This window comes from Haemaphysalis longicornis, unplaced genomic scaffold (genome assembly GCF_048455015.1).
Source record: "Haemaphysalis longicornis isolate Haplotype H1 unplaced genomic scaffold, Haemaphysalis longicornis Haplotype H1 scaffold_12, whole genome shotgun sequence".
NCBI classification, from domain to species: Eukaryota; Metazoa; Arthropoda; class Arachnida; order Ixodida; family Ixodidae; genus Haemaphysalis; species Haemaphysalis longicornis.
In genome coordinates, this window is record NW_027526225.1 from 41,423,412 (window position 1) to 41,445,414 (window position 22,003).

At 49.6% G+C, this 22,003-nt stretch overlaps 1 protein-coding gene and 1 non-coding gene across 2 annotated transcripts; both read left to right on the forward strand.

Moving 5' to 3' along the window:
* Positions 1 to 2,242: 2,242 nt before the first annotated feature.
* On the forward strand, positions 2,243 to 2,314 carry Trnas-acu (transfer RNA serine (anticodon ACU)). Its single transcript has one exon. It is a non-coding gene; the product is annotated as a tRNA-Ser (tRNA).
* A 16,339-nt stretch (positions 2,315 to 18,653) lies between these two features.
* LOC144161570 (uncharacterized) lies at positions 18,654 to 21,693 on the forward strand. The gene is made up of 2 exons (XM_077692220.1): positions 18,654 to 19,239; positions 21,161 to 21,693. Exons 1-2 carry the CDS (start codon positions 18,654 to 18,656, stop codon positions 21,691 to 21,693), a joined length of 1,119 nt encoding a protein of 372 aa, XP_077548346.1.
* The last annotated feature ends 310 nt before the right edge of the window (positions 21,694 to 22,003 follow it).

Genomic DNA, 22,003 nt, shown 5'->3' on the forward strand with positions numbered 1-22,003 from the left:
TTTTTCTGCCGCATGTGCCTCGACCGCTGTTAAGTCTTGTAATGGTGTGTATAATGGGGGAGGGAATCCGACCACGTGTACTATGGATGGTATATATTTGTATGTTTTTCAATAAACGAGTAGTTGCGAGTAAGCGCCGTGCTGTCTACTTCTTCTTCGTCCTTGTTTTTTGAGCGCTTCTGTATTCCACCAAAAAAAAAAAAAGTCAAGACAACCTCGGAAAGCAAAGGGGAGGATGTTGGCGCTGGCTACCACCCCCAAGCGTAGGAAACGAAAAAACACGTGAACATAAATACCCCATAAAGTGGAAGCTAAAGTAGCCCCGCCGGTAGCGTAGTGGTTATCGCACCAGACCGGTATTCTGGAGGTCGTGGGCTCGGATCCCACCTGGCGGGCATTTTTTCTCCACTTTCTATTTTCCAAATTCTTTATCTTGACGTACTACGTCCTCCCCTTTATTTTCCGAGGTTGTCTTGACTGCCAATTCTTATTTCTGTCTTATTTCAACGAGCCCCTCATTTCCTATTCTGATTCGCTACATGCATAGCGAGGGCCTCTGTTCTGGCAGTCTTGGTACCAAGGTTAGCTTAAGAGGGTTCAACGCTGGTCGACCACTCTCGACCTGTCGTAGATGCTCGAGTCACGGCCCGGGGGTTAAAAAGAAGGTCCCCTTCACCCCGAGTAGTCCGAGTGGCGCTGGCTACCACGCCCAAGCGTAGGAAACAAAAAAACACGTGAACATAAATACCCCAGAAAGTGGAAGCTAAAGTAGCCCCGCCGGTAGCGTTATGGTTATCGCACCATCGCACCAGACCGGTATTCTGGAGGTCGTGGGTTCGGATCCCACCTGGCGGGCATTTTTTCTCCACTTTCTTGTTTTCCAAATTCTTTATCTTGACGTACTATATATATATATATATATATATATATATATATATATATATATATATATATATATATATATATATTTATATATATATTTATATATGTATATATATATATATATGGCATCAAGGCTGCCAGAACCGAGGCCCTCGCTAACCGAAGTTCTGGCAGCCTTGATGCCAAGGTAGCATAAGAGGGTTTCCCGCCAGTTGCCCGCTTATGACAGGCTGTAGACGTTCGCGTCACGCCCCGGGGGTTGAAAAGAAGGTCCCCTTCTCCCCGTGTAGTCTGAGTGGCGCTGGCTACCACCCTCAAGCGTCAGATACAGTTGTAGTAAATATAAATACCCCAGAAAGCGAAGGAGAACACAGTCGCCCAGATAGCCGAATTGGTAAGGCATTCGAGATCTAATCGAAAGGCGTGGGTTCGGTCCCCACTCTGGGCGCGTGTTTTTCTTTCTTTCTTTCTCATGTAATTAATATTATTAATAATAAAAAAAATAATAATGGAACGTCAGTAACGGTACAAAATGTTCTAACCATTCCCCTATGCCTACTTTGGCGTTGTAGACTGCCGGCATTTCTTTCTGTATTTCCTAACGAGCCCCTCATTTCCAAACCCTATTATCGTGCGAAAGCTTAGCGAGGGCCTCGGTTCTGGCAGCCTTGATGCCAAGGTAGCATAAGAGGGTTTCCCGCCAGTTGCCCGCTTATGACAGGCTGCAGACGTTCGCGTCACGCCCCGGGAGTTGAAAAGAAGGTCCCCTTCCCCCCCTGTAGTCTGAGTGGCGCTGGCTACCACCCTCAAGCGTCAGGTACAGTTGTAGTAAATATAAATACCCCAGAAAGCGAAGGAGAACACAGTCGCCCAGATAGCCGAATTGGTAAGGCATTCGAGATCTAATCGAAAGGCGTGGGTTCGGTCCCCACTCTGGGCGCGTGTTTTTCTTTCTTTCTTTCTCATGTAATTAATATTATTAATAATAAAAAAAATAATAATGGAACGTCAGTAACGGTACAAAATGTTCTAACCATTCCCCTATGCCTACTTTGGCGTTGTAGACTGCCGGCATTTCTTTCTGTATTTCCTAACGAGCCCCTCATTTCCAAACCCTATTATCGTGCGAAAGCTTAGCGAGGGCCTCGGTTCTGGCAGCCTTGATGCCAAGGTAGCATAAGAGGGTTTCCCGCCAGTTGCCCGGTTATGACAGGCTGTAGACGTTCGCGTCACGCCCCGGGGGTTGAAAAGAAGGTCCCCTTCTCCCCGTGTAGTCTGAGTGGCGCTGGCTACCACCCTCAAGCGTCAGGTACAGTTGTAGTAAATATAAATACCCCAGAAAGCGGAGGAGAACACAGTCGCCCAGATAGCCGAATTGGTAAGGCATTCGAGAACTAATCGAAAGGCGTGGGTTCGGTCCCCACTCTGGGCTCGTGTTTTTCTTTCTTTCTTTCTCATGTAATTAATATTATTAATAATAAAAAAAAATAATAATGGAACGTCAGTAACGGTACAAAATGTTCTAACCATTCCCCTATGCCTACTTTGGCGTTGTAGACTGCCGGCATTTCTTTCTGTATTTCCTAACGAGCCCCTCATTTCCAAACCCTATTATCGTGCGAAAGCTTAGCGAGGGCCTCGGTTCTGGCAGCCTTGATGCCAAGGTAGCATAAGAGGGTTTCCCGCCAGTTGCCCGCTTATGACAGGCTGTAGACGTTCGCGTCACGCCCCGGGGGTTGAAAAGAAGGTCCCCTTCTCCCCGTGTAGTCTGAGTGGCGCTGGCTACCACCCTCAAGCGTCAGATACAGTTGTAGTAAATATAAATACCCCAGAAAGCGAAGGAGAACACAGTCGCCCAGATAGCCGAATTGGTAAGGCATTCGAGATCTAATCGAAAGGCGTGGGTTCGGTCCCCACTCTGGGCGCGTGTTTTTCTTTCTTTCTTTCTCATGTAATTAATATTATTAATAATAAAAAAAAATAATAATGGAACGTCAGTAACGGTACAAAATGTTCTAACCATTCCCCTATGCCTACTTTGGCGTTGTAGACTGCCGGCATTTCTTTCTGTATTTCCTAACGAGCCCCTCATTTCCAAACCCTACTATCGTGCGAAAGCTTAGCGAGGGCCTCGGTTCTGGCAGCCTTGATGCCAAGGTAGCATAAGAGGGTTTCCCGCCAGTTGCCCGCTTATGACAGGCTGTAGACGTTCGCGTCACGCCCCGGGGGTTGAAAAGAAGGTCCCCTTCCCCCCGTGTAGTGTGAGTGGCGCTGGCTACCACCCTCAAGCGTCAGATACAGTTGTAGTAAATATAAATACCCCAGAAAGCGAAGGAGAACACAGTCGCCCAGATAGCCGAATTGGTAAGGCATTCGAGATCTAATCGAAAGGCGTGGGTTCGGTCCCCACTCTGGGCGCGTGTTTTTCTTTCTTTCTTTCTCATGTAATTAATATTATTAATAATAAAAAAAAATAATAATGGAACGTCAGTAACGGTACAAAATGTTCTAACCATTCCCCTATGCCTACTTTGGCGTTGTAGACTGCCGGCATTTCTTTCTGTATTTCCTAACGGGCCCCTCATTTCCAAACCCTATATATATATATATATATATATATATATATATATATATATATATATATATATATATATATATATATATATATATATATATATATATATATATATATATATATATATATATATATATGCATGTTTGTATAAGTAAACAATTGGATACGCAGCAAGAACAATAACAAAGACGGTGTCCTGACGTAGCGGCAATAAGACTTGCCTTCATCAGATTACAGTCACATGATGTTGGATAGCAACATCATGTAATTATACGCACAATGAAAAAATTCTTTATTGTAGAACAATCATGCTTGTTGCTCGACTTTGTCGGTCAGTATTTTAGCGCTCTTTGATTAACAGCAATAGTGTGCCAGAACTACCTTACAAGAACAATCTCATTTCTCGCCGAGGCTGATCTTTTATAATATTTTGCTGACACATAACCACATATCTAAAATCTGTCGAGATAAACGTACCCCAACAACCCAATATCCTATGCACTTGTCCCGCAGACTTCTTGGCAAGGTACATACCATCAAGCCGAGGAAGTTGAAGAGGCTCGCTCCAGTTCAGGGTTATGTTTTCCTGGGGTTGCCAGTGCTGCTTAGGTGACAAGTGTTTGTAGGTGAAACACGTGAGTGCCGCGAATATCATTAGAAACAGTGGGGCGCCGCGAAGACACGAAAGCTTGAGTCCTGCAACAGAAAAATAGTCAGAGGTATGCTCAGTTGATATTGATGTAGGCTGGTACTCTTCGATTGTGAAAAATTCAGCTGTACGGCTCGAGCTGCCTTTAGAGGCGTCACTGAGATACCCTCGCGGCCGGTCTTCAAAGCAGTTGCGGGAGTTTCGGTACCGCTCCTCACTGTCGTCGTTGCTTTTGCGGAACGTCAACGTTCGATATTCACTGTTTATATGCGTTCAAAAAACATGTGGAGCAGTCACTCTCTTCACCAAAGTGGTGTATTGACGAGTGCAAGCGTTTCTGACGCGACGTTTGGGCGGTACGTTCGGTTCATATTCGCGCTAGGCGCGTGTCACTAGCCGGTTTAGCGAAACCGGCGTATGCGTCGAGCTGATTGTAATTCCTTTTGCCCTAAAATTTACTAACAGCATCTCTGTAAGCAGCGTTCCTTCAGATGACCATGCTGCTGCTATACACTACGATGTAAGTAGGTTTCGTGTGCTTACAATATCTAGTGGAGCCCTCATACCTGACAGCACGCCAGTTACGCTTCATATCTCATATTGCTTGCTACCGTGAACCAACCAATGTTACATACATTTTACGGACATTCTACGCAATAAGTACGAGGAATAGTGCAAAATAACACGCGGGAGTCAGCACAAAGAATTTACGGCTGGGTCGTCTTGTCGTGAGGTAAGCCCTGGCGAACAGTCTTTTGCTACATATATAATCCGCTTATATCCACCTCCGGGACTAAACGCTTCATCGAAACATCGTCATATGACATAGGGAGTCTGCAGAATCCAGCACAAGAGTGAAATGAGAGGGCCTTATCAGTTACCAAACACTTCCAACGTCACCTTTTATCCCTTGTGAGCATACTAAATGTATATTTTAAAAGTGTGTTCGCGGAGTGATCAGCAGTTTGTTAAAGTAGAAAAACAAAATAATTGTGAACGCGCAGCTTGTGTGTGTGATTACCAAAACGGTGTTTTTTTTCATTTCACTCCGCATTTCTAAACAGTTATAGTTAAGCACCCCCCTACCTTGGAAAACATCTGCGCATTTCGCATCTAGCTGCTCTAGTGAGTACTACCTTGCTTAAGTTAAGACGAACGTATCTAGCATCTCCGAATCTGCACTGGGCTTTTCTTCATTCCTGTTCGAGCAATTATATTGCTTCCGGATTTAGCAGACCACTTATTTTTCGGTGGATTCATTAACTCTCCTTCGTTCTTGTTATCAGGCGGGAGTGGCCACATATATTTAACAAACCGCAGCCTACGAATATGCTTATCATTTTCGCGTGGCCTCCATTCCTATAAAAGGCACAAGTTATTGTAAGGTATTTGGTAATCACATCCGCGAATTATATTTTTCTGCGACGTATATATTCCAAGCAAAACCGCATTCGTTGTCCGCGCTGCAAACCAAAACCAACCTCTTACTGTGTCAGCATAAGGTCTAAAGGAGGCGACAACAGAATGCACTTGTGCCTGTCATATTCGGAGGGGACAGTGGTGATATGCTGCTGCCGTCATAGGTGCCCGTAAGAGCGGCGAAGAAGCGCGCAGTACCACCTTACCGGATAGCTCTTGTTGGTGTTCGAGCATTATCAGGACGCAGCTGTTTTTTGGAAGTGCACTAAACGTACTATTTGCTCAGAGACATAACCATAACAAGTTCTTTAGGACCCGGAAGGGCAAAGAGAAGCTAAATAGAACCAAAACACTGCATAAGCCGCTATCAGTTGAGCAGCGGTCATCCCGTAAAAGCCGCGGAGAAGCGGTGGCAGGCGGCGCAGCGATCGCGAGTTCGAGGCGTACCGAGATAAATAATTGGGAGAATGCTAATAAATACAATTTGGGGGGGATGCTATGCGTATACATTCATTTTCGAATTACGGATTGCGTCCATCAACTTCATATCGTTCTACCCTTTGCACAGATTTTTTTATGTTGGTTCAGTGATTCGTACACCATCACCGACTAACACGACAAGCCTTCTCCCTCCGCACAAATCTTCAACGAGAGAAGAGGCGAAATTCAGCCGTCACCTATAAACCAACACCTTCCCGCACCCGGGAAGGCCCCAGGCCATGCACCCTACAATTCACCATTCCAAAAATTTCTTTTTCTGCACAAATGAGTACGCTAAGCTGTAACACAATACGTGGGCCTTCCCTAAGGGGGTTGTATAAAACTTTGGAGCGCAGGACTCCCTTATTCATGCAAGGAGGTGAAGCCGGGGAAACCGGTCGTCGGCCATATTGCCCTGGGCAGAAGTGCCGTTGAGCTGGCTGGCACGATGCAGTACTTTCGTGTTTTTCGGGTTCGCGAGGACGAAAACGATAGCCATGGTGGCTTTGTCGATGACAATACTTGAGGGCAGCCTGATTGTCGCCTTACGCGTAAGCTATTGACTTAAGATATGATTCGAGCAGCGAGTTCGAATTTGGTATTTGCAAATTTCTGGGTAGTGAAGAGAGCCCCCACCGAGGGAAAATGCCTATTGCTGGGCTGAACACAACACTCCTGCATTTATATCAATAAACGTTTATCCAGTGTCTATGAGGCTATAGGCCGCGTCTCTAGCAGTAAGACTACGTCATGTTGCATTCCGTGGCAAGAAATGCCGCATAAATGCGGCTACGAATCCCCGCATTTTGCGCTGAAAAGTAGACTTATCTTTAGGCAGTGCTGCAAGTACTGAGGATATTGCAGGGTTTGTATGTTTTTCTCATGCAATATCTACAGGTTTATACAACCTCCCCACTGAGTGCATATGCATAAGTCCAAACTATGTAGCATGCCGAGTTACAATGCCGCCCAAATTTTACGATGACCTGTTTCAGTTCATCTCTGTATTTCTAGCTTTTCCTTGATTTCTCAAGATGTGCACGTCTGGAGCTCATTATTCAGGATACGCAATCAAATACTTCATGCTCTTCAAAGAAAGCATGAGAGAAATGTAAGGAATTTCGCTTAAAAGTGAATTAAACACAGTCGGTCGCCGTCCCTCAACTTTCACTTATCCTGCCTAACAGCAAGTTGGCACGCAGAACGAAGCGCTTCGTTTTCAGGAAACCAGTGCGAGGTCAAATGTTCTTAAGTCACCCGTAAACACAAAAGCGAAGTGCTTCCGGGATTTGTCATGTTAATTTCGTGCCGGCATCCTACTCGCCCCATTTCTTTTCACTTTTTCACTATGTTATTGAATTGCATTCTCAACAACGTGATCCGCACACGTTCGCCCGCGAGTAGCCTGCTATTGAAAATTGCGCGCAGGAGGTTACTCTATTGCATTCACCACGTCACTAATCGTGCACATTTGCACAAGGGTCGCCTGCTATTGTAACAAAACTGCGCGCAGAAGGTTTCTATATTCCATTCACAGCATGTATCGTGCATATATTCACGCCACTAGCCTGCTATTTAAAGAAAATTCCCCGCATTTCCCCGAGGGGAAGAATGTGAAAGTGCGAATGCACGAGTTGAATTTGCGCGGTTCGGTAATGTTCGCGAAAGAGAGATCACACACACACACACAACTACAAAGAAAGAAAGATGCATTTAAGCGGGTGCATTAGCCCTTCTCACGCCCGATTCCTGGCCAATCCGCCACGTGGGTATGTGCCATGTCAGCGGCCAGGCAGTGCGCGCCCATCTCCCCCCGTTGCCAAGGAAGACGAGGAGATTCCTGGCCAATCCCCCACGTGGGTATGTGATGCGGACATCGCCGGTGGACGCTGGTTCAGGGTCGCTTAAGAAGTGCATTGCACTTAAAAAATGCCCTGAGGATTCTAATCGTGTTTATAACCTTGCTAACCCCGTATGTTTGCAAGCGAGTAGCGTGCCGTTGATAATAAAACCACCAGAATGTAGAACATAAGAAGCCATTGCATCAAAGGCATGTACAAAGCTAAGCGAATTGGCTCTACTAGCCTCGCCTTTGTCATTAAACGCTAATCAAAAGAGCGAACATGCTCACGTAGGGCCACCTGCGCGCAAATGGTATATTAGACGTAACTGCCTTGATTTATGCTGGTTACTATCTGAGCAAACACTCTGCATTTAAATTTGTGAGGAAGGACAAATTGCGGTACACATGTTATACAAACGTTATTTCGCATAGTGAAACGACTAATGTGACCATGGCCACTAAAACTTAAAACATTTGCAAATCTGCGAAAACAAGTGCGTGAACAAGTAGGTGGTTAACTGCTGCTACGGCAAGTTTCCCTCGAAGTGCACTATTGGTACCAGCCTGCGCAAATAGTGGGAAAAATACCCTCGAGATCCAAAACGAACAGAACAAAAGATGATCCTTGGCGTCTTCTTCCCGCGACTAGCACCGCCAAATGTGATGCACGAGCACACCATAGCTGATTTCTACACCTTTGCAGCGTCGAGACTATTTTCACGATAAACTAAGTCATAAACGCACGTTTGCAAGCGTGCAACCGCCAGACGTGCAGCTAAGAGCCGGCAGAACGCGACGGATGCAGTGCGGTTGCTACGAAAGAGGTTGTTTTTGTTGAAGGCAAGATGGCGGCCGTCGGCGTCCGTTTTCGGGCGCCATCCCCACTCCAGAAGCTTTTATACAATCTCCTTGGCCTGCCCCGACATTCCGAACATGTCATGAATATCCAACATAGCTCTTGAGCAGTGGACAGCTGCGCTGCTCAGCGCTGACCCGGAAGGTCAGCTAGAGCTGGTACCACGAACCACGAGTGCAGCCAGAGCTAGTGGGGCCCTTGTATAGGGCTCCCGCTCTTCTGCTCACGAACAAGCCACATATTTTCCTAACCTGTGTAAAATAAAGTTATCTTTCCTCCTCCTCCCCGAAGGCACCGTGACCATTGGTGAGTTCGCATTACGTGAGTGCGAACTCACGTAATGCGATCTCACGTAATGCGAACATTTGTTAACCCTGCGACGGTTCATGGGCGCTGCCATTTTGTTGTTTATGATTTTAGTCGGTCAACTCTTGCAGGCTTAGCTCGTTCTCCCTGCTGCTCTGCTGCACGCTACTGACGTCGATCCCAATGTGAATCAAAGATGACGCATGTACCAGCACCTCAGGTGCAGAAGAATGTCCAAAGATGCCGGTTTGCTGCAGCTTCGGTAGTGTTTTGAACAAAGGACTCGGTCACAGTTAACGGCGGGGGCGTAGATGCGGAAATCTTGCAACACTGATAAACCACGAAATAGCCGGCGTTGCCTTCTTGCGTGCCTCAGTTGCGGTACTCTAAGAGTTTATCTACTGACACTACGCTCGGCTTCTCTGCTGGCAAATACTGGGTCCGGCATAGCCTGACGCACGGGCTCGGCGTGTTGAGCAAGATTACTGACACTAGAAACGAATCTTTACCAGAACACATGGTGGGGGTTTCATTGCTCACGGGCGCCTTTTCATACTTAATGTGATTTCGATGTTTGTTTTGTGGTCTCATTAAACGAACTCTGAGTTCCATGCTCTATGCCTGATTATCCTGACGCATGCGCTCGGAGTCGCATTCCTTGCCGCCTGGGCGTTTTTGGACACGGAAATCGTTTTGCAAATGGTGATGAAACCATCGGAGGCAGAGGTATACACCTTTGCTTTAAAAATATGACATCGCTATGTTTTGGACATGTAAGATTCCATATTTCCGAGGAGGGTGATAAAAAACGCCTTCAACACATTTACCATAATAATCGGCACCGTCGGCCTCGTTCGCCTAGTGCTGGCATGTCTCAATCCGAGTATGCATGATTGAGAGAAGTTGATACTAAACCTTTTATTCCGGCTTTTCTTGAAAGACGAAAATGCCACTGATAGCAAGTTTTTACCTGATTATCCTGCCCTTTACTCCGCAACCCTTGTATGTTTCTCGTGCATTTTTCGCTTTAAAATGCTGAGAAAACAAGAAATGCATAAAAATGTTTTGCCACCTCGCAATCTTACCAACTGTCACGTCGGCTGACTGAGGCAAGCACGTGACATTACGGACCCAACTCAGTGGAGGCCAGGACCTCCCTTTTACACGGCGCGTCACCTAATCGATTGGGTTTAAGACCTTCGCAACCACCTTGATACCCTGCCGGAACGAGATGGCTGATCAACCACTGTATCCTAGAGCGTGGCGTCGCCAGGGCGCGGGTAAGAGCCCGCGGTGAGCGCATGTGGTTGGAGAGCAGGATAGGAGTCGGCTAATTGAAAAACACTGCATCTACAGGCGCTTCAGGGGAGTTTGCATTATTTCGAGTGCACCTGGCAGTCGTCTCTCGAATGTTCAGAAATTGGGTGAAGTCGTGCGCCGTATGGCAGAAAGAGCCGCCCATGGGGAGCGCTAGCAGGAGTTTGCGCGCCAAGGGGAATCGATATGCTGATTGTGAGATCTATAAAGCTGAGTCTAAACGCCAGGCAGCATCGCGGTTAACATCAACGTACGTGACGCGAATTCAGAGAATCTGGTGTACTTTTTTCGTTCAAAAATGTTCGCTATGATCAGTTCTGCGCAATATTTTTGTAGGTATTGTGATTAAGCACATCTTTGCATGTTTACGAACGGCGACCTTCTTACTGGAAGCGGCCAGCCTGCGCTGGCTCAAAACGAAATGTCGCGAAAAGCACCGCGTAAAACCCCGTTACGTTTGCCTCATTCGCATCAGTCTCCCCCGTAGGCATGAATAACATACGCATTCGAGGCACCCGTTATGCCAATGAAGCTGTTAGGCTTGACCTATTTAGAATGCCTCACGAATGATGCGTCGGTCCCTTGCTGTCGACGCCAGGATGCGGCGCCTGATTATAGCAATAAATCCGTTCAAACCGCTCACAAGTGATCTCCCAGTTTCTTTTCCTGAAGAGAATTTCAGGGGATTCTTACCTGACATTTCCTGGAACCGCTGATAGCCCATTGCTGGCTGGCCACGATACTCAGATATGATGATGATGATGATCATGCCCTTGACTTGTTTAGCAGGTATCCGCAACGGGGATTGGCCCGTCCTAAATCGTGCAATACGTTCCCGCTGGAGGAGCAAATGGATTGGATTGGAAAGGAGATGGACTGGATTGGATCAGCGAGATGGATTGGATTGGAAAGGACTTTATTTTGGGCGCTCAGCGAGAAGAAGCGCACTGACTACCTCAATCCTGACTACCTCGATATTTCTGCAATCCTCATGAATGAAAGCGATCGGTCATCGGAACATACTCTTCAGTCACATTACTAACATAACTTTTTACGTAACCCAGAAATATTGGTCGGTTGGGTGGTAATCTGCGCAGAGGTGGTGGTGGTGTTGGTGGTGTTCCTTAAAATTATTGGCGCATACCCAATCAAGTGATTGGCCAAACATCAGTCGTGAAACCGAAAGAGATAACTGTCTAGGTGGATGATTCGAGGAAAATTAGAAAAATTTGGGAGTTTTTTCTTCTTGTGTTTGAGGAATTGAGTTTGGAAATTAGTCAATATTAAATTAAAGCGAAAAAAAAATAAATAAAGAAAGAAGAAGAGGAAGAAGAAGAAGAAGAAGAAGAAGAAGAAGAAGAAGAAGAAGAAGAAGAAGAAGAAGCAGAAGAAGAAGGAGGAGGAAGAGGAGAAGAAGAAGAGCAAAAAGAAGAAGAAAAAGAAGGAGGAGACGGAGGAGGAGGAGGAGGAGGAGGAGGAGGAGGAGGAGGAGTGGGAGAAGGAAGAGCAGGAGGAAAGAAAAGGATATTAAAATTATTCAGAAATCGAAACTTTTTCTTCACCTTTGCTTAGTTGGTACGCACCCACCCAGACATTTTTCACCGGACAGGAATAAACGTTGGAAATGCGGACACCACTGACAAAAACAATACACCAAAATAAAAAAGGACAAGCACCGTTACTGAGGTATAAAAAACGAAGTAATCAATAAAAATACTTAAGGACTTGTGCACTGAGACCGCTCACAACACTAAATAAATTGTATGTGATGGCAATGCGAAGATATTTTTGTCCTGTTTCTCTAATAGGGTTGAGCACTGTATTTAGGAAATGGAATATGAAGTGCGCGTTAGTAATCCTCGCTGCAAAAAATATGCCCCAAACAACTAGGCGGTAAGATGGGCGTGTTGGTTACTAACTAAGGAAATCATCGTACTAGCGAACACTAAACAGAGGCAAAGGTAAAGAGGCGAAGAAACACACGCTAGAACTTCAACTCAGTTTATGCAACAGAAACACGAAAAAAGGCTACACAGTGGTACAACTTCAACTCACCATGATTAAGCTAACCAAATTCATTCACCGCATGAAGTACAAATGGGCAAGAGTGAAGGAACCAGACGTCATCCAACTTAAGCGTTTCTGATAAGGCAAGTTATGTACGGCACACCTTACCTGTCTCTCAAGCCAGCCGCACGGCAAACATTTTGTGCTTCTGACATGACGCCATGATATCATTCACTGCAGGTGAACAGGATATGCCTTTTCGTATGCCTTTTCGGATATGCCTTTTCGTATGACGCCATATCACAAAGAGACACGACCGCAAAGAATAATAATAGAAGTAAAACGAGAACAAAGCAACAAACGTGAACAAAGAATCATAAGCCTTATTTGGGACAGTGGGGTAACCTGGCACAGCAGACGACAGCTGATCTGAAACGACATGGCTGGTATCGACAACCATGAACCGCAGCAATACAGCATTATGATTTGTACTAGTTGCTATGTAATTTTTTGAAAACATCCTAAGCTATCGACAAAAGAGGTTTTCTGATCGTCTCCTACCTCATTCGGCTCCTTCCTACCGTGAATCGTCATCGCTCGTTTTTATTTTGCATATCCCAGGTGGCACCACCCATCCAAGATCAGCTTGCCCGTCCATATTGGCCGCCATTTTGCCATAGTCGAGAATCGATATTATGTATTTGCAGAATAAACAGGTATCTACTGTCTTCGTTCACAGTGCCACACAAAATAGACCACAAAATGCGACCTCCGTCTGAATTTTGAGCGCGAACGGAGCAACGATACACTTAGGAAAATTTTTTAAAGCGTTTCATTTATCGATGTAACACCCTTTATGTCCTAGTGCTGAGTCTACGCTGCTGAGGGCATCGCATATTTTAAGTGTAATGCACTTCTTAAGCGACCCTGAACCTGCGTCCACCGGCGATGTCCGCATCACATACCCACGTGGGGGATTGGCCAGGAATCTCCTCGTCTTCCTTGGCAACGGGGGGAGATGGGCGCGCGCTCCCTGGCCGCTGACATGGCACATACCCACGTGGGGGATTGGCCAGGAATCGGGCGTGAGAAGGGCTAATGCACCCGCTTAAAGGAGTACTGACACGAAATTTCAAAGCTGAGATCCGCTCTAGCAATCAAGTACAACGACAACACAAATAGGTGTCTGTGAATAAATGCATCTTTCTTTCTTTGTAGTTGTGTGTGTGTGTGTGATCTCTCTTTCGCGAACATTACCGAACCGCGCAAATTCAACTCGTGCATTCGCACTTTCACATTCTTCCCCTCGGGGAAATGCGGGGAAATTTTTCTAGTGTGGCGGACAGATGGGGAAAGGGAATCAAAGGCGGTTTTTGAAATGGTTCCATATTTGAAATGTGAATACTATGATCATTCCAAGGCTTGAAGTTTTTGTTTGCGCTTGCTCTTCTGACAGCGTGAAGCACAATAACGTCGTTTTTATAAGTGGGCGCGATATTTAAACGAAATATCAGAAGAAATGATAAGTTGAATTTTTTATCTCAATAACTCATTAATATATGAAACCCTGGATGACAAATGACACGTCAAACTGACGCCTTGATGAGACCGAACTGTGAATATACAACCCTCTTCCGCATCGACCGCTTCTTTCGGGCTGCGAGCAGTTGACGGACACTCACGCGCGTACGCCGTGAGTGTCAGGCGACTGTCGTAGCACCCTCCTTTTTTGCTTGAAAGAGCGCGCAACTGTTTCCTTGTTTGCTTAGCGCTCACGTGCCTGCCATGCGCATGAAGCTCGGGAGCATTATTTTCCGCTGATATTAGTGCACCCCCAAAAACTGAAAAAAATCCACGGTGCAGATTTAATGAGCAGGAGAAAGAGGGCTTGCTCAGGCGGCGCGATAAAGTCACGGCGCCGGGAACGGCACCGACGCGCATTTCTGTCGCGAGGTGCCAAAGAGAAAAGGCTGGCCGATTCAAGGTCAGTCAGGGCATAGCCGGCTGCCGTCCTGGACAGACGACGGAGACGAATCCCTCGCGCAACTGGACTTTCGTTGGAGTCGGTTTGCGGTGCAAGGAATGTTCGCGTTTCAAACATCGTTGTCGCAAGACGAAAGTGCTTCGATTTTTTTAGGACGCGAAACTTACAATAAAAAACATATGGTTGAGACTCTAAGTATGGTTAGTTCCAGTTATTGATGGTTCTCATCCTTTATGCTATTAGTTAATAGGTAGTGTCCTAACTTCGCCGCCCTGCTTGTGCAACATGAAAAAGCGCGCAAACCTGAGAAGCCGGAGGGCGGTGGAAGAGGACGAAGACGCGTTTGGCCGGCCGCGCTTGTCTCTCCTTGCAGTTTTGTGCTAATTGTGCCGGTTAATTAGCCAAAACTATTGCGAAATTGCATTGACCGCATATGCATACCTACGGAGATTCTCTGGACACCCGAATTCGAGGTAGGGGGACATTTCTAAAATTTAGAGACGATTTTGTGCCCCGCGAGGAGCGCCCGTAATTAGGCCTAACGTCGAATTCGGCTCTGCCGAGGGAATCTGTAGGCCTAACTCTCGGGCCCCGTCGAACCGAGGCCAACTTTTCTGATTTTGGAGACCAGGCATCCTTTTTTGACACAAAATGGCTACGGCACTGAGTCTAGAAGTTGATGGCGTTGAGATTTCTCCAGAGCAAGTGACCAAAGCCCACGGATGGAAAACCGCTGGGGAAAAAAATCAAGTAGAGCAGCGCGATGGACCTTAGCCTACCGCGCAGAAAGAAAGGGATCCGAGATGTCGCCAAGGCCAAGTCGGATGTCAATACTAACGTCAATGGACAGGCCGCCGACCTCGACGGCGCCACGGGCGGCGTTCTACGTCAGCAAAGGACGCAGAAGATAGACAAAGGCAACTTGCTAAAGGCCGCGCGGCTGCCTGAGCTGCCGCGCGACGACACAAAGGTCATTATGCGGCCGCGCGGAGGGCTTAGTGTGAGCCAAGTGTCGCGGGCAGAAGCCAGCAGAGCAGTAACGGCGGCGGCTCAGATCGGCGCAATGGAAGCAAGAGAAGGCGTGATTTGCTTGAACAACCAACAAAATATAATCACCATAACTACGCCATCGCGGGACACGGCAGACAAGTACGTGACCGTGGAGTACATCGATGTTCGAGGCACGGCGCACGTGGTCAGCGCCTACGAGTCGGCTCCCCGAGGCACCGTCAAGGGTGTTATACGGCCGAAGAGATCCAAGACCTCATAGTGCACAAATACAATCTGACTGCACTTCAAGCCAATCGCATCGGCAAGACGAAGACCGTCGTGATCGCGTTTCAGGGACGCAAGGTCCCGAATTACGTGAAGTACAGCGACGTCTTGATGGAATGCACGTTACATCGGAAACAAATCGATGTTTGCCATCAATGTGGAAGAGTGGGCCACCGAATGGATGTGTGCCCGAACGGGCAAGATCGTATCTCTCGGGGCTGCGGACGGAGCAACCCGGAAGCAGAACTCGGGTACGATCCCAAGTGCGCAGTATGCAGCGGTAAGCGCATGACGGGCGACCGCCGATGTAAAGTACAAGACGCCCTACGTGGACAGACGCCGCCGTTGGGAACGCCAGCGCGCGGAGGAAGAGTCCAACGAAAGAGACCAAATGAAGAGAGGTGATGCCAGGCGACCCCAACGAAGCTCCGCTTCACGGAGCCGATCGCGCACGCCGGCCCGTCGGGGCGGGAGCAGACACCAAAGCCACCGCCACCGCCGCCGTCAGCCGCGCTCCTGCTCCCGCGGCCGCACACCATCAACCAGGCTCGGTGGAGCGGGAGGCGCCGCCGGCAACCGCCGCACCAGTTCGAGTTTCCGGGACAGCTACTGGGCGAGTTCCAGATCGAGGACCGGGCCGAGCACGCGCCATGGGATCCTGCTCGCCGAGAAGAAGGTGGGCTGGACAGATGGATCTCCCGTAGCTCGAGAGGAAGAATTTCCGCCGCTCGTACCTAGCGCGGTGACTCCCCAAATCCCCCCTCACCAACCCCAAACTTCCAACCAAGTAGCATCGGCTGCAAAGCCGAAAGACGAGAGTGCCGAACTCAGAAAAATCATAGAACGGAACGCGCAGATTAAGTCGCTGATGGACAAGATCGCGAAACTGGCTAGCGAACATACAGCGACCAGAGTGGTTGCTCAGCAAACAGCGAGCGCAGCAGCCGCAGACCCCACGGAGAAGCAGAGAGAGATGCCGAGGAGGGAGACGCTGCAGGCCCGCATAGTGCGGGAAGGGGCGTCGAAGACCGCAGAGGAAGCATCGGGTAGCCAAGAGGCGATGGACGACGATACGACCCCAGCCATCGAGGCCGGCAAAGCCGCAGCCCCAGATCGGGAGGTACAGAACCCAAGTTGGTGCAAGATGATCGAGGAGAAACTCGGAGCGATCCTCGCAGCAGTCAACCAAGTTAGCGTCAGGGTAGCAACCTCGAAGTAAAGTTTGAAGCACTATCCGTAAAGCACGAACGATTGACGGCTCACGCGAACGCCATGGCCGCCAACAACACAGCGCAGGGAAGGCTCGCCGCTCTACGCAAGAAACGAAGCGAAAGACTCAAAGCATCGGTCGCACCGAAGCACCGAAGAAGATGAAGAGAACAAATAAAGGAAAGAAGGTTCGGGTCGGGGGGGGGGGGGACACGACGATAATGTACTAATGGAACTGCAGAGGAAGTCGCAACAAAGACAGCGAACTATTACTTCCCAATGAAAGCCTAGACCAGAAACCAGACGTGATTACGTTGCAAGAAACGCACGCCAAACCACGCCGGCCGGGGTACGGGACCTACACGGAAGCGACGGAGCGCGGCATGGCGGTGCTTGTACGAAACAACGTGGCCACTACGCAGCATGCAACTGCCCAGAGCGGCTGCGAGCACACGCTGGTAGAGGTATATTCTAGAACGATTGGCAATGCCGGAAACATGTTTATTATGAGCGCGTACTGCAGACCCTCACAAAAACAGTACGATTTCGACAAGATGGTGCGGGAAGCGAAAAAGATTGCTGGGAACAAGACGTTCCTGATACTCGGCGACTTTAACGCTCCTCACCCGAAATGGGGCTACAAGCATCAGACCAAGAGAGGGACAAAATTAGTGCAAGTAATGGAAGACCAAGACACGGTTCTCCTGAACGAGCCGGGGACGGTCACCCACAGAGGCAACAGCGCCTGCCGAGACACCACGCCGGACCTATCCTGGCTCTGGGGAACGGCACCGGTGGCATGGCAGTGCGAGGACCAATACTCCGGGTCCGACCACTCCCTCATCGACATTAAAATTCAAGGCCCGAGTTACCGGGCAACGCTGGGCAAGGCCAGGGTAACAGACTGGGACCAGACGTGAAAGCACACCGAAGAGAAAGCAAATGAAGAAGAAGACTCGGACACCGAAGAAATCCGGGACGAAAGAAGCAACCAAACGTACGCTGAGTGGGCCCACGAGCAAAAGACAACGCTGGACAAGTTCCCTAAGGAAATTGTGACGACTGCGCAAATACCTTCGTGGACGCCCGCCTCGCGCACATCTGGGCTGCGCGCCACTCGCTCACGCGAAGGTGGAAACGGCAGCGTCACAATAACAAGTTAGTCAAAAGAATAGCGAGGCTGAATAAGGAAATGGCAGAGTACGCGAGCAAGATATGCCGCGAAAACTGGCTTAGCGTGTGTGATGGCCTCCCGGGATAGCTGTCGGCGCGGAAGACGTGGTGTCTCCTGAGACATCTCATCGACCCGCTGAGCAGCAAGATAGCCGGCAATCGCAATTTAATCAAGACATTGAACGACTACGACAGGGACGGACAGCGCCTGCTCAACGACCTCAAACGGACGTACTTAAAAATAGAGAAAGGCCAGTATCCGATCCGTGACGAGTATCCGGTGCCGGAGAACCCGGACTTCTACGAACCTTTCACCACGGCTGAGCTTTGGTCCACAATAGACGAAAGTAACAAGAGGAGTGCTCCCGGTACGGATACGATTACCTACAGAGTGCTCGGAAACATGAGCATTGTGGCGGCGAGAGAACTGCTGGGTCACATTAACGAGGCCTGGGAGAAGTCGCGGCTACCGCCCGAACAAAAACGGCCGGGTCAGGTTCATACCGAAGCCCGGCAAACCGCTCAAGATCGAAAACATGCCCCGATATCGCTGACCTCCTGAATGGGGAAGGTGGTCCAGCGCATGGTCTTCAAGAGGCTGCAAGCTCATCTAGATAAGACGGGACAGATGCCGGCCACGATGTACGGCTTCAGCAACACCTAAGCACGCAAGACGTGATGACCCAGCTCAGTGAACTGGTGGTCAAGGAGGCAACGAAGACAGCACCACGAGCGATACTGGCCCTAGATCTGAAAGGGGCGTTCGATAACGTGTCGCACGCGGCCGTGCTGGAAAATCTAGGAACGACGGGATGCGGCCGGCGTACGTTCGGCTACATCAAAGACTTCCGGACCAAAAGAACGGCAATGATCAGGATGGGCGAGAAGAAGTCAGAAGCCGTGGAGCTCGGGGACAGGGACACCCCTCAGGGGTCTGTCCTGTCGCCTCTGCTGTTTAAACTGGCACTCCTTCCCCTACCCTCGTTACTCGAACGAATAGACAGGGTGAGCCACGCATTATACGCCGATGACATCACGGTGTGGACCAACCGCGCGGCCTCTGACGATTGCATGGAAGGAGTGGTGCAGAGAGCGGCGGAGACTGTCCACGGATACGCCAAGCACTGCGGCCTGAGCTGCGCCCCGCAGAAGTCGGAACTGCTCATCGTCCAACCGGGCAGGCCAAAGAAGCAAGCACCCCCGAGCGTAACCGTAACCATCGACGACACGCAAATCATACCGACAGAACAGATCCGGAGCCTGGGCCTGTTGCTCAGGGGAGACGAAATACAATGGGAGCGAGGAATGATATTTACTGTCCTAACTGGCCGCGCCCCTTCGGCGCATCTGAAGACGGGAGCCGGGCTCTTCAGAACTAGGCCGGCGGCCACAAAGAGAAGCAGGGGTGGCGCTTACAAAAAAATTCCCCCGCACCTCCCCGAAGGGAATCGTGCAGAAATGCGAATGCATTGGGTGCACCGATGAGTGTGTTGCGAGTAATGGCGTAATTAATGACGAGAGTGTGAACGTAATCATTTATTCATCAGCACCTGTTTGTGTTATCGTTGTACCTGACGGCCACAATCACTGCCTTGTGATCGCTAAAGTGCACGGTCAAAGGGTCTTTGAGAAGCATACGCGCGTCACAGTTTCGCGTAAAGACCAGATCAATGCAACTCCCGTGAATGGTGGTGTGGCACGTGTCGAAGCCGGCAGAGAGACAATGCATAGAGTGCCTGGTCTGCATGTACTCGACCAGCCGCTCGCCACTCTTTTTGCGCACGTCAACGTTGAAGTCGCCAACCAAGACTATGGGGTCAGATGGTTTGGAGCGCAAGCGCACACTTTCCATAGCCGCGTCCAGCTGCGCGGCAACGGCGTCTCGAGCGAAGTTGGGCGCGAGGTACACGGTCACCACAAAGACTCCGTCTCCGGTGTAGGCAAGGGTGTACAAGTCCTTGTACGGAGACATGTCTCGAACGGGAGTCGTTGCAACGGCGTGCGATATCAAGTTCCCATACACGTTAGACACGAGACTAACACCGCAGTACTCGCCGTCCTTGCCGCTTCGAGCAAACTAGTACAGCTCGCTTCAAGCGCATGCGTTCGGCATTGAGCACGGAGAGATGACACCTGCGGGCGCACGCCGACGGAGCACGACAACCCCCGACTAAGAAATGCATTCGCATTTACGACGACGACGACGACGACGACGGCAGAACTACGAGGCGCGCGCTCACGTGCGCTCGCGCTGGAGGAATGCAGGCGCACGCCGCTCGATGGACGCAAGACAACCCCCGACTAATAAATGCATTCGCATTTAAAAAACATCCCCCTCGCGAGGGGCACGATCAAATGCAGAGCATTTCCGCGGGGGGCGCGCCTGCAAGTCGTATGGATTACGTATTGGTTGTTGTTGTAATTGTTGTCTTCCAGCGTAGACATTGTCGATGAAGTCGCTGGTGAAACGTGAAACGTGCCGTGAACCCCCTGCCGCGGCTATGACGCAACGTGGAGTGGCTATGACGCAACGTGGCGCGGCTATGACGCAACACAATCCAACACAATCCACTTTAAACCAATCCAATCCAAATCCAAACCAATCCAATCCAAGCCAAGCCAAGCCAAGCCAAGCCAATTCAAGCCAATTCAATCGTATCCTATCCAATGCCCCTCGCCAGAGAGTGTTATAGCGCCAAAATCGCGCCACCACACGAACGCGTGATGTTGACGTCACGATCACGCCAGAGATGTTAGCGACCGGAGCGCGCGCGAACGACATATGTGGTTTAAGCGCGAACCGACCGCGGCGAGAGAGCGCGACGCGAGCGCCCCCACCTGTTCTTGCGCGCGAACCGACTGTTGATCAGCGCGAACCCAACGCGGCGAGAGAGGGCGTTGCGAGCGGAGAGAAGGCGAGGAGGACGCGGGGGAGAGGGCGCACCTGTGGCCGACGGTTGAATGAGTCAAGGATATAAGGCGTGTTCGTAACCTTCCATTCTGTGTGGGATTTGTGGTGCAGTGGGTAGAGTACCATGTACCTTGCGTTCCGGCCGCAGAGTCGTTGGTTCGAAACCTGGCGCCGGTAAGTATTATTTTTTTACATAGTGTAGGGGGAGCGATGCGGACCACGGACACCAACGCGGGTGACATCCTGAGTTACTGAAATGCTCTGCATCTAAAAGCCTCGGCCACCATCCCCAAGATCAAGCACTCGACGGAACAGATCGCAAGCATGATATGTAGAGTTGCGAACCGCAAACGCGGACTGAAAGAAGAAGACGCCCTGCTGCTAGTGCAGGCGCTCGTCGTGTCCCGCGTAACCTACTCCGCTCCGCACCTCCGGCTAACGAAGGCGGACAGGGAAGCGCTGGACACAGCGATGCGCAAAGCCACCAAGATAGCCAAGGGTCTGCCAATGTACTCGTCAACGAAAAGATTGATGGACATGGGCACCCACAACGCCGCGGACGAACTCATCGAAGCACACTTGTCCAACCAGAGAGTTCGTCTGAGCAGGACAGAACACGGAAGAGCCCTCCTACACAAGATGGGATGGCAGGTTGAACCACAGACGGAAGAGGCACCACTATCTAAGGGATGGCATGATTCCATCACAACCAAACCGTTACCGCGCAACATGACAGCGGAACGGCACGAAGGCAGGCGGACGGCGCGGGCCGAAGCCCTTGCCCGGCAGCTGGAGGAGGACCCCTAGGTCCGGTACGTCGATGCCTCACTCACAAAACACGGAACAAAGGCCATGGCGGCCGTAACGGACATCGACGAGCTGAAGACCTGCGCGTCGGTGAAGACCACAGACCCGACCGTGGCAGAAGAAGCAGCCATAGCGATGGCCCCAGCCATGCCGGAGGTCATTACAGTGGTTACCGACTCAAAAAAAGCTTACGCAAGCTATCGGAAGGGGATCGTCTCCTCCGCGGCAGCAACTATACTCGAGAAACATCCCACAACACCGGGACGAGTCACCGAGCTCGTGTAGGTCCCGGCTCACTCGCTCGTGGAAG